Source organism: Equus quagga, chromosome 12 (genome assembly GCF_021613505.1).
Source record: "Equus quagga isolate Etosha38 chromosome 12, UCLA_HA_Equagga_1.0, whole genome shotgun sequence".
NCBI classification, from domain to species: domain Eukaryota; kingdom Metazoa; phylum Chordata; class Mammalia; order Perissodactyla; family Equidae; genus Equus; species Equus quagga.
In genome coordinates, this window is record NC_060278.1 from 56,270,195 (window position 1) to 56,282,562 (window position 12,368).

Sequence of the window (12,368 nt, forward strand, 5' to 3'; positions counted from 1 at the left end):
TTAGACTTGCTCATGAGATTTAAAGAAAAGATACTGTGGCTACCAAGTCTGAAAAGCACTGGTATGTAATGACATCGAGCATTTGACTGCCACTGATACAAATTCTTCAGTTTCTACATTGCTCCTTAAACAAACCCTCCTCCAAGCTTCTCTTTAAGAGATTAGAAGTATGTGTTTGGGAGGAAAGCCTTGCCTCCTGGAGTGCCCAAATAATGTGTCTGGAAACTTGAGGGCAAACAGGGATGTTTACTCTCTTTCTCTGTGTTTGTTCCTGCACTCATCTGGCATAAGCAGATGGCTCGTGACATTGCTAGAGGCATACTCCAGGGCATAATCAGCCCAAAGGCCAGTAGAAAAGCTTTCACTAAAGTTGGATTAGTTTATTCAGTCACGCATTATAGAAGCGGGTACATAAAAGTTGTCATCAAAAGGAGAATAGGCACAAAGAAATGCTTGAATGCTTAATTTGAGATTAAAGTTTTCAAATAATTTAAAGCCCTATGCGTATATTTTTTTCTCTTAATAGAAATATTTAGAAAGTGTCTGATTACTTGAATCAGGGAATATGAAATGTTACTGCTGTTCGATTTCTGGCAGAGTTTTAAAAAAAAGATTAAGATATATTTGTGTAAAATAACATCTCCATGAACTTCTTAGTTATGATAAAATGACAAAGTTAACTTTGGCATTCAGGAATAAACTAAATAGTTCTTAGTTGTTGTAAAATCTTTTTTATATTTTTCTAAAGTAGGCAGTAATTAGTAGATGCTTAAAATGTCCTTGGCTTATCAGTTAATTGATATCAACTTGGCATCTTATTTCCAAAAAAAAGTATTATGAAGAAGGTTGCCTTTTTTTTTAACCTAACAATTTTTTCTTAACTTTTTTCATTCTAGTAATATGCTTAGAGAATATGAGAAATGCCTTAAAATGTCACAATAAGCATTGTAGGACACTGGTGCCAAAGACTGCCTTAAAACCATTTCACAGATGATGCTGAAAAATGTTTTCCTTACAAAATGTTTCATAGGCCCATTTATGTCATAAATACATGAAATAAAATATTGAATTACTTCCAGCTCCAGAGAAATATTAGATGCATTATGGATTTAATAAAATCTAAATGAAATATAAAATAAATATTTTAGAGAGAACAAAAGAAATACAGCAAACCTGATAGAGAAGCGTGTCCAACATGCTGATGCTAAACACTCTTCCAGCTGCAAAAGGCAGTCGAAACATAAAGGCCAAGTTGGAACCCCTCTCTCGTTCTTTCTGCTCAGAAATTTGAAAGAGAAAAATCTGTGACCATTTTTATACCTTTCTGCTTAAATTTTCCAGACACATGTAATGAAAGACATTCTCATTATATGGTTCTTAGCTATAAATGTTGTTATTTCACTTATAATTGTATTTTTAAGATGTCCCTTTAATTTCCGTAACCAAGTTTCCTTAATCAATTAAAATACTCAATACTTAAGAAAGGTTAACCTATTCATCTGTTCATTAAACATTTATTTACTCTTTTTTTACTTCCAGGGTTTACATTGAAGGAAATGAACTACCCTCCTATCTCCACGCATCTGAATCCTATTGGTAAATATCATCTTATAAGAAAAATACAGAAATTAATTCCACTCATTATTAAAGGTGTCAATCAAACATTGACTCATTCATTTATTTATTAAATCAGTCACTGAACAAATACATGCTGAGAATCTATTCTGTGTAGGGCATTATCCTCAGAGGTAGAGATACAGAGCTCCTGTATAGAACTAATAAATTCTATTAATATGGAATTTATTATGTGCTGAATATGGCCAGGCACTAGTAAAGAAAGAGGGCTACTTTCTTTGCCTGCAAGAACTCAGAAAACTGTGAGTGGTCCCAATAACGAAATAGACAAAAAGACCAAGGTGAGTATATGTAATGATACAGAGAGAGATGCCTTAGGAGCATGTAGGAAGGACATCTAGCTCAGTCTTTTGGTGGAAAAGTCAAGAGGCTGAATTAGAAGTAATGTCTAAGTTGAGACCCAAACTATGAGTAGGAATTAGCTGGTAAATTTGGAGAGGGTGGGTGATAGGTAGAAAGCTATAAGCAGAAGGTCCAGCAGATGCTAGAAGCTGGAAGAGGAAGAAAGCTTGAAAGAGTGGAAGAACCATAAGCAATTGTGTAAGAATACAGTATGGAGTGTGAGTGTATGGGCTGGAGGAAGAGGGCAGAGATGAGACTGGAATAGTAACCATGAACTAGACGTTAAAGTACCAGGATCCTTGAGAGAAAAGGGAGGCTATCAAGAATTACACTGAAACCAACGGCGTGAACTGGAATTGCCCCGGGAACAACAGGACGTGTGAGCATCCTGGTTTGAAACCATGTTAAGGATTTTGAATTGCATCTTAAGTGCAATGAGGAAAAACTAAAGTACTGTTAAGAGGAGGAGCAATATGATCATAGCTTTAGAATGCTCACTTTGATGACAATGTAGAAAATGGCTTGGAAATCAGGAGATGGCATGGGGAAATTGAGCAAGATCAATGAGGGTGTTAGCGCAGCAATTCAAGTGAAAAATGAAGGCACATTCTACTAGGATATTTGCAGGAAAAGATCTTCAAATATATTTAGACATCAGATATTAAATCTGAGAGGACTTTTGACCGAATTTGGTAGTAAAGTAGAGAGAAGATGAGGATGATACCCGCTTCTGGATAAATGGGTGGATAGTGGTGCCTTTCTGTAAAAAAGAAAATGTGGAAGAAGAGCAGATTTTCAGTTAATTTGGACTTGAGTTTCAAGGTTAGCAGAATGTCCCATTGCTGAAAATATGGACCCAACAGGCAGTATAACAAGCAGTGGCTGGGAGCTTGGAGTCTAGAAACACACACGAGTTTCCAGCCAAGAGCTGCCACTCCCAGTTGTACAACCTTCTACAAATTACACTCCCTGCTCCTCAGTTTCATCACCTGTGAAATAGGATTCATATTGCTGACTACGTCCCACTGCCATTATACTAATTAAACAAGATAAAACATCTGAAAGTATTGTATATATTAAGCACTTAAATACTATTTTCTATTACTATTAATTCTCTGAACACGCCAGCATCACCTCCAAGGACTTCATAGTGTTTGCTTTCTTCCCAAGTTTTTAGGGGGCTGGTCTGGTGTGATCACTGCAGCTCTAATACTACCTCTCCCAAGAGACTTCGCTTTATCACCTTCTTTAAAGCAGGCTTCTCCAGTTACTTCGGAATATGACCTTGTTACGACTTTCATAGCTCTTTTGAAATCTCCAATACTTGGTTGATATTTTTATTCGTTAACTGTCCTTCTGAGATAGACTATGAGTTCCAGGAGGGAAAGACCCTGCTTTTGCTTTCTGTTTCATAAACAATGCCCAGTACACAGACGGTCAATGAAATTTTATTGTACAAATGACTAAACCTGTTCTACTAAATAGTAGTTGCCCACATCAAAAGGAAATTGGTATCATAAAATTTATAACGTTCATATGAGGAAGCAAGAAACAAACAATCTAAGGTTCACTAATACCTTTCTCACTTGGTTTCTCTAATGGAGGTTTGAAGATGGAAAGGATAGCAATGTTGGTGTTATGTAAAGTTCTCATAGTTTAGTATTTCCTTTGTGGTTTTGTTTTTGTTTTGTTTTGTTTTTTTTTAGTGAGGAAGACTGGCCCTGAGCTAGCATCTGCTGCCAATCCTCCTCCTCTTTTTGCTTGAGAAAGATTGTCGCTGAGCTAACATCTGTGCTAATCTTCCCCTATTTTGTATGTGGGATGCTGTCTTAGCGTGGCTGCACGAGCCCTGTGCAGGCCTGCACCAAGGATCCAAACCCACAAACCCCAGGGCACTGAGGCAAAGCACACAAACTTGACCACTAAGCAACCAGGCTGCCCCCTATTTTTATTTTATTTTATTTTATTTACAAAATACAATAATAAATCTTTCTATGATTGCTTCTAGTACAAACACATAGTATATAGGTGTCCCCCCTTATCCTTGGGGGATACCTTCCAAGACCTCCAGCGGATGCCTGAAACTGCAGATAATACCAAACCCTATACATCCTATGTCTTTCCTATACAGACATACCTATGACAAAGTTTAACTTATAAATTAGGCACAGTAAGAGACGAACAACTTCTCGTTGGCATATCTGGATTGCCAGCATCACTGCTCTTGCACTTTGGGGGCGGGTATTAAGTAAAATAAGGGTTGCTTGAGCACAAGCACTGTGATACCCGAAAGTCGATCTGACACCCGAGATGGCTACTAAGCGACAACAGGCGGGGAGCATCCACAGCGTGGATCCGCTGGAAAAAGGAATGATTCACGTCCCAGGCGGGACGCAGCAGGATTGCATGAGATTTCATCGTGCTACTCAGAACAGCGCATAATTCAAAACACGAATTATTTCTTTCTGGAATTTTTCATTTAATGTTTTCGGACTGCGGTTGACTTTAGGTAACTGAAACTGTGGAAAGCAAAACCTGGGATTAGGGGGACCTACCCTAATTCCTTTTTTTAAAAAATATCATGTTTCCTTCCTAGTAGAATTCTGCATTCAGCTGAAGTTTCGATGATGATTTTGTGCTTTCCTAACTACTTATCTAAAAATACCTACAAGAAATCTGAGACATGCAAATCATTATTACAGGATCCCAGACACTTTAATATACTTGGTCTTACCTCTCTCCTCTATTTGGTTTGCTACCATGAACATGTGTCTTTGTTAGAAGAGGGAATTCGTTCCTGGAACAAATTTTATTTTCTTTAAGCTGTGTCCATCTAATGCCATAGGAAATGCCATGATAAAATTATTGGATTTAGCAGAACAGTATGGGAGGTGAAAAGATCAAGCATTTGATTGGCATAAATTAATGATTTCCATCCCCTCCTTTCTCAGTGACAATTCTGTTACATGCCTTCATTCTTCAGCTTGGACTCAACCACACTGTAATCCGCAAAACTAGGGGTTTCGCTCAGCATTCATCCTGCTTGACCTTTTATACAGCGTTTGACACAGTCTTCTTTTCTTTCTTTCTCCTCTCTTCCTCCCTCTCCCTACCCTAGTCCACCAACAGCCTTCAAATCTTGTTTCCAAACTCTCAGGGCCTGGGCAAACTAACCCGCCCTTTCCTGTGCGCCACAAAGCTGCTTGCCTAGGGAGGGGCCTTTTCAATTCAAGTACAGAGAAGCCTCATGTTAAAAAAAAATAAAGGCGTCAACCGGTTGCTAGGGTTTTGTGCATCCTGCTTATGAAGCTTTGCTAGAAAACAGACTCGTCTCTATGGAAACTACCACATCACAGAGGCTCTGAACAGCAGCTGTGAGACAGGCTGCCTCTTCCAGAACGGGTTTCCTATCAGAGCCTCTCACTGAATTGTGTGCCTGGCAAGTGGGGAAGAGAGAGGGCCCTGGAGTCCTGGGTGGCCTTAAATCTTTCTCTGTCTCTCTCGCTTTCCTTTCCCCTCCCTCTGTATTGCAAACAGAATGAGGAGGCAAATGCAGTAATAACGAGCATTTCTCTCTGTACTTCTACCTTTCTTCTTACCCATTATCTAGTAGGTTCCTCCCACACTCATGTGTGCATGTGCGTGCACACGCACTCACACAAACACACACACACTCTGTTCCAGTTGGATAAGTGGCAGCTTAGAGGAGGTGCATTTGCTGGAGCTCTCAGGGATTCCGTCTCGTTTATGAGGAAACAAGGCTAACTCGAGTCCACCCAAGGCAAGTCCATGCTGAGGGAGTTTGTGGCATGAGGGACCCTCTTCTTTATCTTAGAGAGAAATGCAAGGTCATCCAGGCAGTTATTCTCCTATACTAAAATACAAGTGGTCCTTGCCTTATAAACAGGGTGATCATATAATTTATCATCCAAATCAGGATGTCTATGAGAGGAGCTCTTAGTAATTATACTGCGACAATAGCCATACGCCAGGAGAGCCTGGGCAAACTAGGACTTTGACCATGACATTTAAGACTTAGGAACATGTGCTTCACAAACGACACACAAGATAATGGCTTCCTGTATCCTGCTCTCCCCTGAAGGCCTTCGTGCTCCTGAAAATTGAGAAATTCGGAAAATTGGAAGTTTTCGAAAAATGCATGGATTCAGAAGTGAAGAAAAGAAGGATGTTGAAGGATTACAAGATAGATTTTCAAGAAGAAAGATGCTTGTGTGTACGCTATTTCACACAATATCTGTGTGTCTGAGGGTAAATATCTACCAGGAATGTATGAGAACGTCTGTTTCCACATCCCTCACCAACAAGTATCTTCTTAAATCTTTTAAGCTGTTGTCTCTCCAATGTTCTTTAGAACTGAGTCATTTTTCCTATGTCTGGTCCCTCCTGCTCTGTTCACAGCCATACTTCCGTCTCCTTGAAAACTTGGTGCTGACTTGATGAAGACAACACAGTGATGGTAGACTGACACAATGTTTTTTTTTTTTTCTCCCCAAAGCCCCAGTACATAGTTGTAAATCCTAGTTGTAAGTTCTTCTAGTTCTTCTGTGTGGGATGCCATCACAGCATGGCTTGATCAACAGTGCTAAGTCCATGCCCAGGATCCGAACCAGTGAACCCCTGGGCCACTGAAGCGGAGCTCTCGAGCTTAACCACTACACCACTGGGTAGGCCTCCCACCATGTCTTCTAATTGTGGAAATCTGTCTGTCTTTGACATCATTGTCTTGGCTTCCAGCCTATCTCTTGGACTCCTCACTCATTTCCTCTGATTTATCTTCTTCCTAGACACTCCTCTATGAACCTCAACTAAATTTATCTCCCGTGTGGCTCTCTTCTTTTGAAAACTTATCTTAAGACTTTACATTTATCCCTTTTCTGAGCTTCTTTTACATATCACCACTTATTTATTCCATACTACGGCTTTAATATATTTTAAGATAAATACATGTTTTAGCTACCTCAGTAAAGTCAGTCTTGCCCAGAATTTTCTCTTTGGTTTTAACCGACACAGATCTGTTCACCCTGCCAGTCCTAAATCAGGCTTTTATTATCTCATGACTGATTTATTGAAATAACTTGCTCTTTTTCTCTTTCCTACAATGCCACTGTGTCCCCTTCCAGATAAATATATAAATGTCACATCAATTTGATGAAAGCGCAAGTCTGATGATGTCACATCTCCTATGTCCTCACTCAAAAACTTGCTGTCACCCTCCACTCACTGCACAAGAAATTTCAGAGACTCGGGATGCAGGGCTCTCCGTGGTCTGGTTCCCCAGATTCTTTTCCAGGATGATGCCTCAGTCCTTCCCAGAATGGACTATCGATGAGTCAGACTGGCTGGCTGGTGAAATCCTGAAAATCCCTTCCTCACATTCAGGCTCAACCTCACTGTCGATAACATCCTCATTGTATAGAATTCAAGGTTCTTCACGTCAGCTGTCCAAGTTGTCCTCGTCTTCTCAAATGCATGTGTTGCATCACAACCTCTGAAACCCTTTCATACCCAGTGATGCTGTCCTTTTGCATGTGTGCATAATTCTGCACTTATGAGTTACTTTTTTTTTTCTTTTTAAAGATTGGCACCTGAGCTAACAACTGTTGCCAATCTTTTTTTTTTTTTTTCTGCTTTATCTCCCCAAATCTCCCTGGTACATAGTTGTATACCCTAGTTTCAGGTCCTTCTAGTTGTGGCATGTGGGATGCCGCCTCAGTGTGGCCCGATGAGCAGTGCCATATCCGTGCCCAGGATCCAAACCAGCGAAACCCAGGGCTGCCACAGCGGAACTCGAGAACTTAACCACTCGGCCACAGGGCAGCCCCGTTACTGTCTTTTTTATTATTAACTTTACTTACATTGGAGAAAAATCACCAAAGATTTTATAACATTATTTTTAAGGCCTACTAGTCTTAAAGTTATATAAAAAAAAGTAAGAACTCAAGAGACTAATTCTATCCTGATAAGAACACATTCCAAAATTACTTTCTTTACTTCTAGACAATGAAGAAGTTGGATTAATTTTTTAAGCTGCATTTAATAAGCCCTATTTTTAACTTATAAAAAAGAATTAGAGATGACTAATACTTTGACTTAGCCATCCATTCCAGCTTGATTTTTGTGACACTATCATTTATCTACCTCTCTTTATCTCAAAAAAACAACATATAGGCTAGAAGTTACACATTGGCAGTGAACAGTCCAAATTTGGCTTGCATACATTTACTGAAGTTTCATGAGTTTTCAACATTTAACGTAAAAATCTAAATTTATGATATCTTTTAAGTTTGGATAAGCTGATATCATAGATCATGGCAACAAGTGGCCAGAATTGAAAGCTTCTGCTCCCTTTTAGATTCATTCTTTCTTACACATAATTCACTTTACTAATTTAAATTTACATCACTTGCTTGCACCAACAGGTTCTCAAGCTTTCCACTTTGGAAGAAAAGATACTTAGTCAGAAATGAGCTGGGGATCTGCTAGCTCATATCTGGTTTAAGCAGTAACTGGGGTGAATAGTAATTATATGAGAAATAACAGTAAACTAAAAAATACATTTAAAAATGTGTGTTAAATTAAAGAAAAAAGAGAAGAATACTTTGAAATGGCTACAGAATATCCCCACGTCCTAGGAAGAATTCTAAGCAGTGCCATCAAAACATTTATCAATTAGCTGTTATGTGTCAGGCGCTGAACTAGGTTGATAGGAGGCAAAGATAATTAACAGAAGGTTCCAGTTTTGCAGGTATTTATAGTTTTACTGAGGAGAGAGACTTAAACATTTACAAGGCTCTATGACAGGGGCTTGTAGAGGTCCCTATTGTGGAGGCGTAAGGAGGATGGGGACAGTGTCATGAAAGAAATGGCATCGGATTTGAGCCTTGAAGGAGATATAAGTTTGCAAGGCAATAGGAAACCGTCGAGCATTTCATCTACATGAGCTTAATACTTTTGTTCTTTTATATAATAAGAGATTTAAAGTATTTGTACTTTATAAGCTACAATTTGGAGAAAAGCAATCACTGCTCTTTCCTGTGCTTTTATAAAACTATAAAATAAATTACATTTATTTATTTAAAAAACTAGGTGCCACCCAGTGGCCAAGTGGTTCAGTTCATGTGCTCCGCTTCAGCGGCCCAGGGTTTCACTGGTTTGGATCCTGGACGCCGACATGGCACTGCTCATCAGGCCATGCTGAGGCAGCGTCCCACATGCCGCAACTAGAAGGACCCACAACTAAAATATATAGCTATGTACTGGGGGGATTTGGGGAGAAGAAAGGAAAAAAAAAAAGAAGATTGGCAACAGTTGTTAGCTCAGGTGCCAATCTTTAAAAAACAAAAAAACAGCTAATAAAGATAAGTTGTGTACCACTTACTGTTGTTCAAAAGCTGTAACTCATAAAATACAATTATAATTTTCAAAATAACTAAAAGAGACTAAATCAACAATAATCCCCATGGTGAGGGAAAGCCGGAAAAACAAAACAGCTTGTAAAATGCAGGCACCGCATTGAAAAGAGATCCAAAAAGTCAGCAGAAGCAGTTGGCAGCTCCCCTTGGGGGAAATTTTGGAACAGAAAGTTTAGAAAATATGCTTGACACGATAATTAAAGGAGAGATCCCACTCTTTTTGACTAGGGTATCAGTGTAGAAACTAGGCTTGGAGTGGTGCTGAGGAAAAGACTTTGCCTTATTTTCATTAAGCATAAAACCATCATTCAAGAGATTAGCTTTAAGTAAGGAAAGCTATGAATTTAAAGATAATATTTAAATATCTGAGTCCTTGGAAGACAAACACAGCATGCATAAATTCTTTGTGAACGTTTTAGGTCTTGGAGGGCTGTCAATGAAAATTATGTCATGATTTTGAAAGATTAACAGGAGTTCAAAGAGTGACTCTCTTCTGAGCTTAAACTATTTTTTTGTTTTCATACTACCTCCAAATGACTGTTCCATGTGTTATGCTTCTAAAAGCTGCTTAAATAAGTTATAATCACATGAGCACATGAGGAATTTTTGGTATAATTGTCTTGCATGATTTGGCATTCAAAAATGGGGCCCCACAGACCAAAATCATTTTCAAAGTAGCTGGAAATCATACATGAATATACTATTGCCTGTTTGATGTATTAAAAATAAACTGTCATGAGTCTAATTTTATGCTTTGATGATAGTATTTGAAGGCTCCAGAAAACAAGTTAAGAAAATTACGTCAAAAAATTAAGAAAATATAATGGCCAAGCCAGCCCTGAGGGCAGTTAAATTTCAGCATGCTCTGCTTTAGCGGCCCGGGTTTGGTTGTAAAATTCATATGGCACCACAAAAAACTCTGAATAGTCAAAGCAATCTTGAGAAAGAAGAACAAAGAATTAAGTATCATACTTCTTGATTTCAAAATACATTACAAAGCTACAGTTATTAAAACAGTATGCTACAGGCACAAAGACAGACATAGACAAATGGAACAGACTAGAGAGCCCAGATAAATAAATTAAAATAAAAATTTGTCCAGAAGCACCTGTTTCTTTTTAGTCTTCTGGATACCAATCTTACTCCCTTTTTATGCATATTTCTTCTAAGGATAACTACAGATGGTTTCCTGTGGTCAGTGCTTGTCAAGTGTTCTTTTTTTGAGGAAGATTAGCCCTGAGCTAACATCTGCTGCCAATACTCCTCTTTTTGCTGAGGAAGACTGGCCCTGAGCTAACATCCATGCCCATCTTCCTCTACTTTATACATAGGTCACCTGCCACAGCATGGCTTGCTTGCCACAGCAGCAAGTGGTGCAACGTCCGCACCTGGGATCCAAACCAGCGAACCCCAGGCCACTGAAGCAGAACATGCCAACTTAACTGCTGTACCACCTGGACGGTCCCTTGTCAAATGTTCTTAGTTTAATTAAAAATGGAGGGCTGATTAAGTGTACTGTCTTATGTGACTCTGGATTCAAAAATAAGTTATGCCTTGCAAACTAGTAAAACTATCAAATGATGAAGGAAATGCCGATTAATGTAGAGAGAGAAGTAATAAGGAAAATATAACACTGGGTTAAAGTCCTTGTCTAGTGTGATATCCATTTTAATATTTCAAGTAGAAAGCATACCCAAGAGTTACCTTTGTTATCCTAGATGGCATCTTTTTGTGACTCACAGGCATTGTTTTAGCTTATCAAGAAATAAAATCGATTCTGCAAACTCTCTCTCTCACATACACATCTATATATTTATACCAATATCTACACCCATATCAATATCAATCTACGCAAGTTTATTAGAAGACAAGCAATTGCTGACCTCCTTGCAAACAATAATGGTGGTTAACCACTATATTACAGTTACTTATTTTCATAACATATTTAACTCTGTACAATTATAAAATTTTAATAATTGAACTTTTCCAACTGGGTTATATAAATCCATTACTTTCCTCCATTTGATATTTCCCTTTGAATAGTTTTAAAAGTTTGATATATGTTTTCATATTCACAGTAGACACATATATGGCTGCTTTTGGGTTCTGTTCCAAGGGAAGCTGCTTACATCATAGGATACATGAATGTATATCCCGGACTGTGCACTGTGTGGTCTTATTGGCCAAACATCAAGACTTTTGTCTCAGTCTAGTTGGGCTGCTGTTACCGAATACTCTAGACTGGGTGGCTTATAAACAACAGAAATTTATTTCTCACAGTGCTGGAGGCTGACAAGGTCAAGATTTAGATGTCTGGTGAGAGGCCACTTCCTGGTCCATAGACACTATCTTCTCCCTGTCCTCACATGGTGGCAGCGGGGAGGGAGCTCTCTGGGATCTCTTTCCTAAGAGCACTAATCCCACTCACAGGGCTCCATGTTCATGACCTAATCACCTCCCAAAAGCCCTACCTCCTAATACGATCACATTAGATGTTATGTTTCAACATATGAATTTTGCTGGGACACAAACATTCAGTCTATGGCAATTTGGACCTGTTGTGTGAAGCAATAATACTACGCACATTCTTAATAGATAAATTTGCACATTAAAATAGCTATCCATATAAATCACATTTTATCACTCCTCCAGAGTAGATTAGGCAATGCTTTTCCACATTGTAAAGAAATAGAATCTAATTAGTATTCTGCTCAAATTCTTTCTGGACCAATATGGGGAAAGGTAAATATTTTCTTAAAAACAAGATAAGAAATTTTCCTAATGAAATCAAATCCAGTGTGGGCAGATAGCATCAAACTCCCACTGAGCCATGCTAGCTTAGATTATGAATAAGAAGTAGTCCAACTTGTTTGCACAGAAAAAAAAGAGTAAGACAACATGTTTTCATTTGTTATTATATATCTGCGTCTCCTGTCAAATTACAACTTCTACGTGTTT

General features: G+C 38.6%; 1 protein-coding gene across 2 annotated transcripts in view; it reads right to left on the minus strand.

Moving 5' to 3' along the window:
• Nucleotides 1–12,368, minus strand: part of KCNT2 (potassium sodium-activated channel subfamily T member 2) — a 346,988-nt gene that overhangs the window by 57,135 nt on the left and 277,485 nt on the right. For both annotated transcript variants that reach the window (XM_046679418.1, XM_046679417.1), the window contains exon 22: nt 1,174–1,275. In XM_046679418.1, the coding sequence (XP_046535374.1) occupies nt 1,174–1,275 (102 nt within the window). The remainder of the gene's footprint in view (nt 1–1,173; nt 1,276–12,368) is intronic.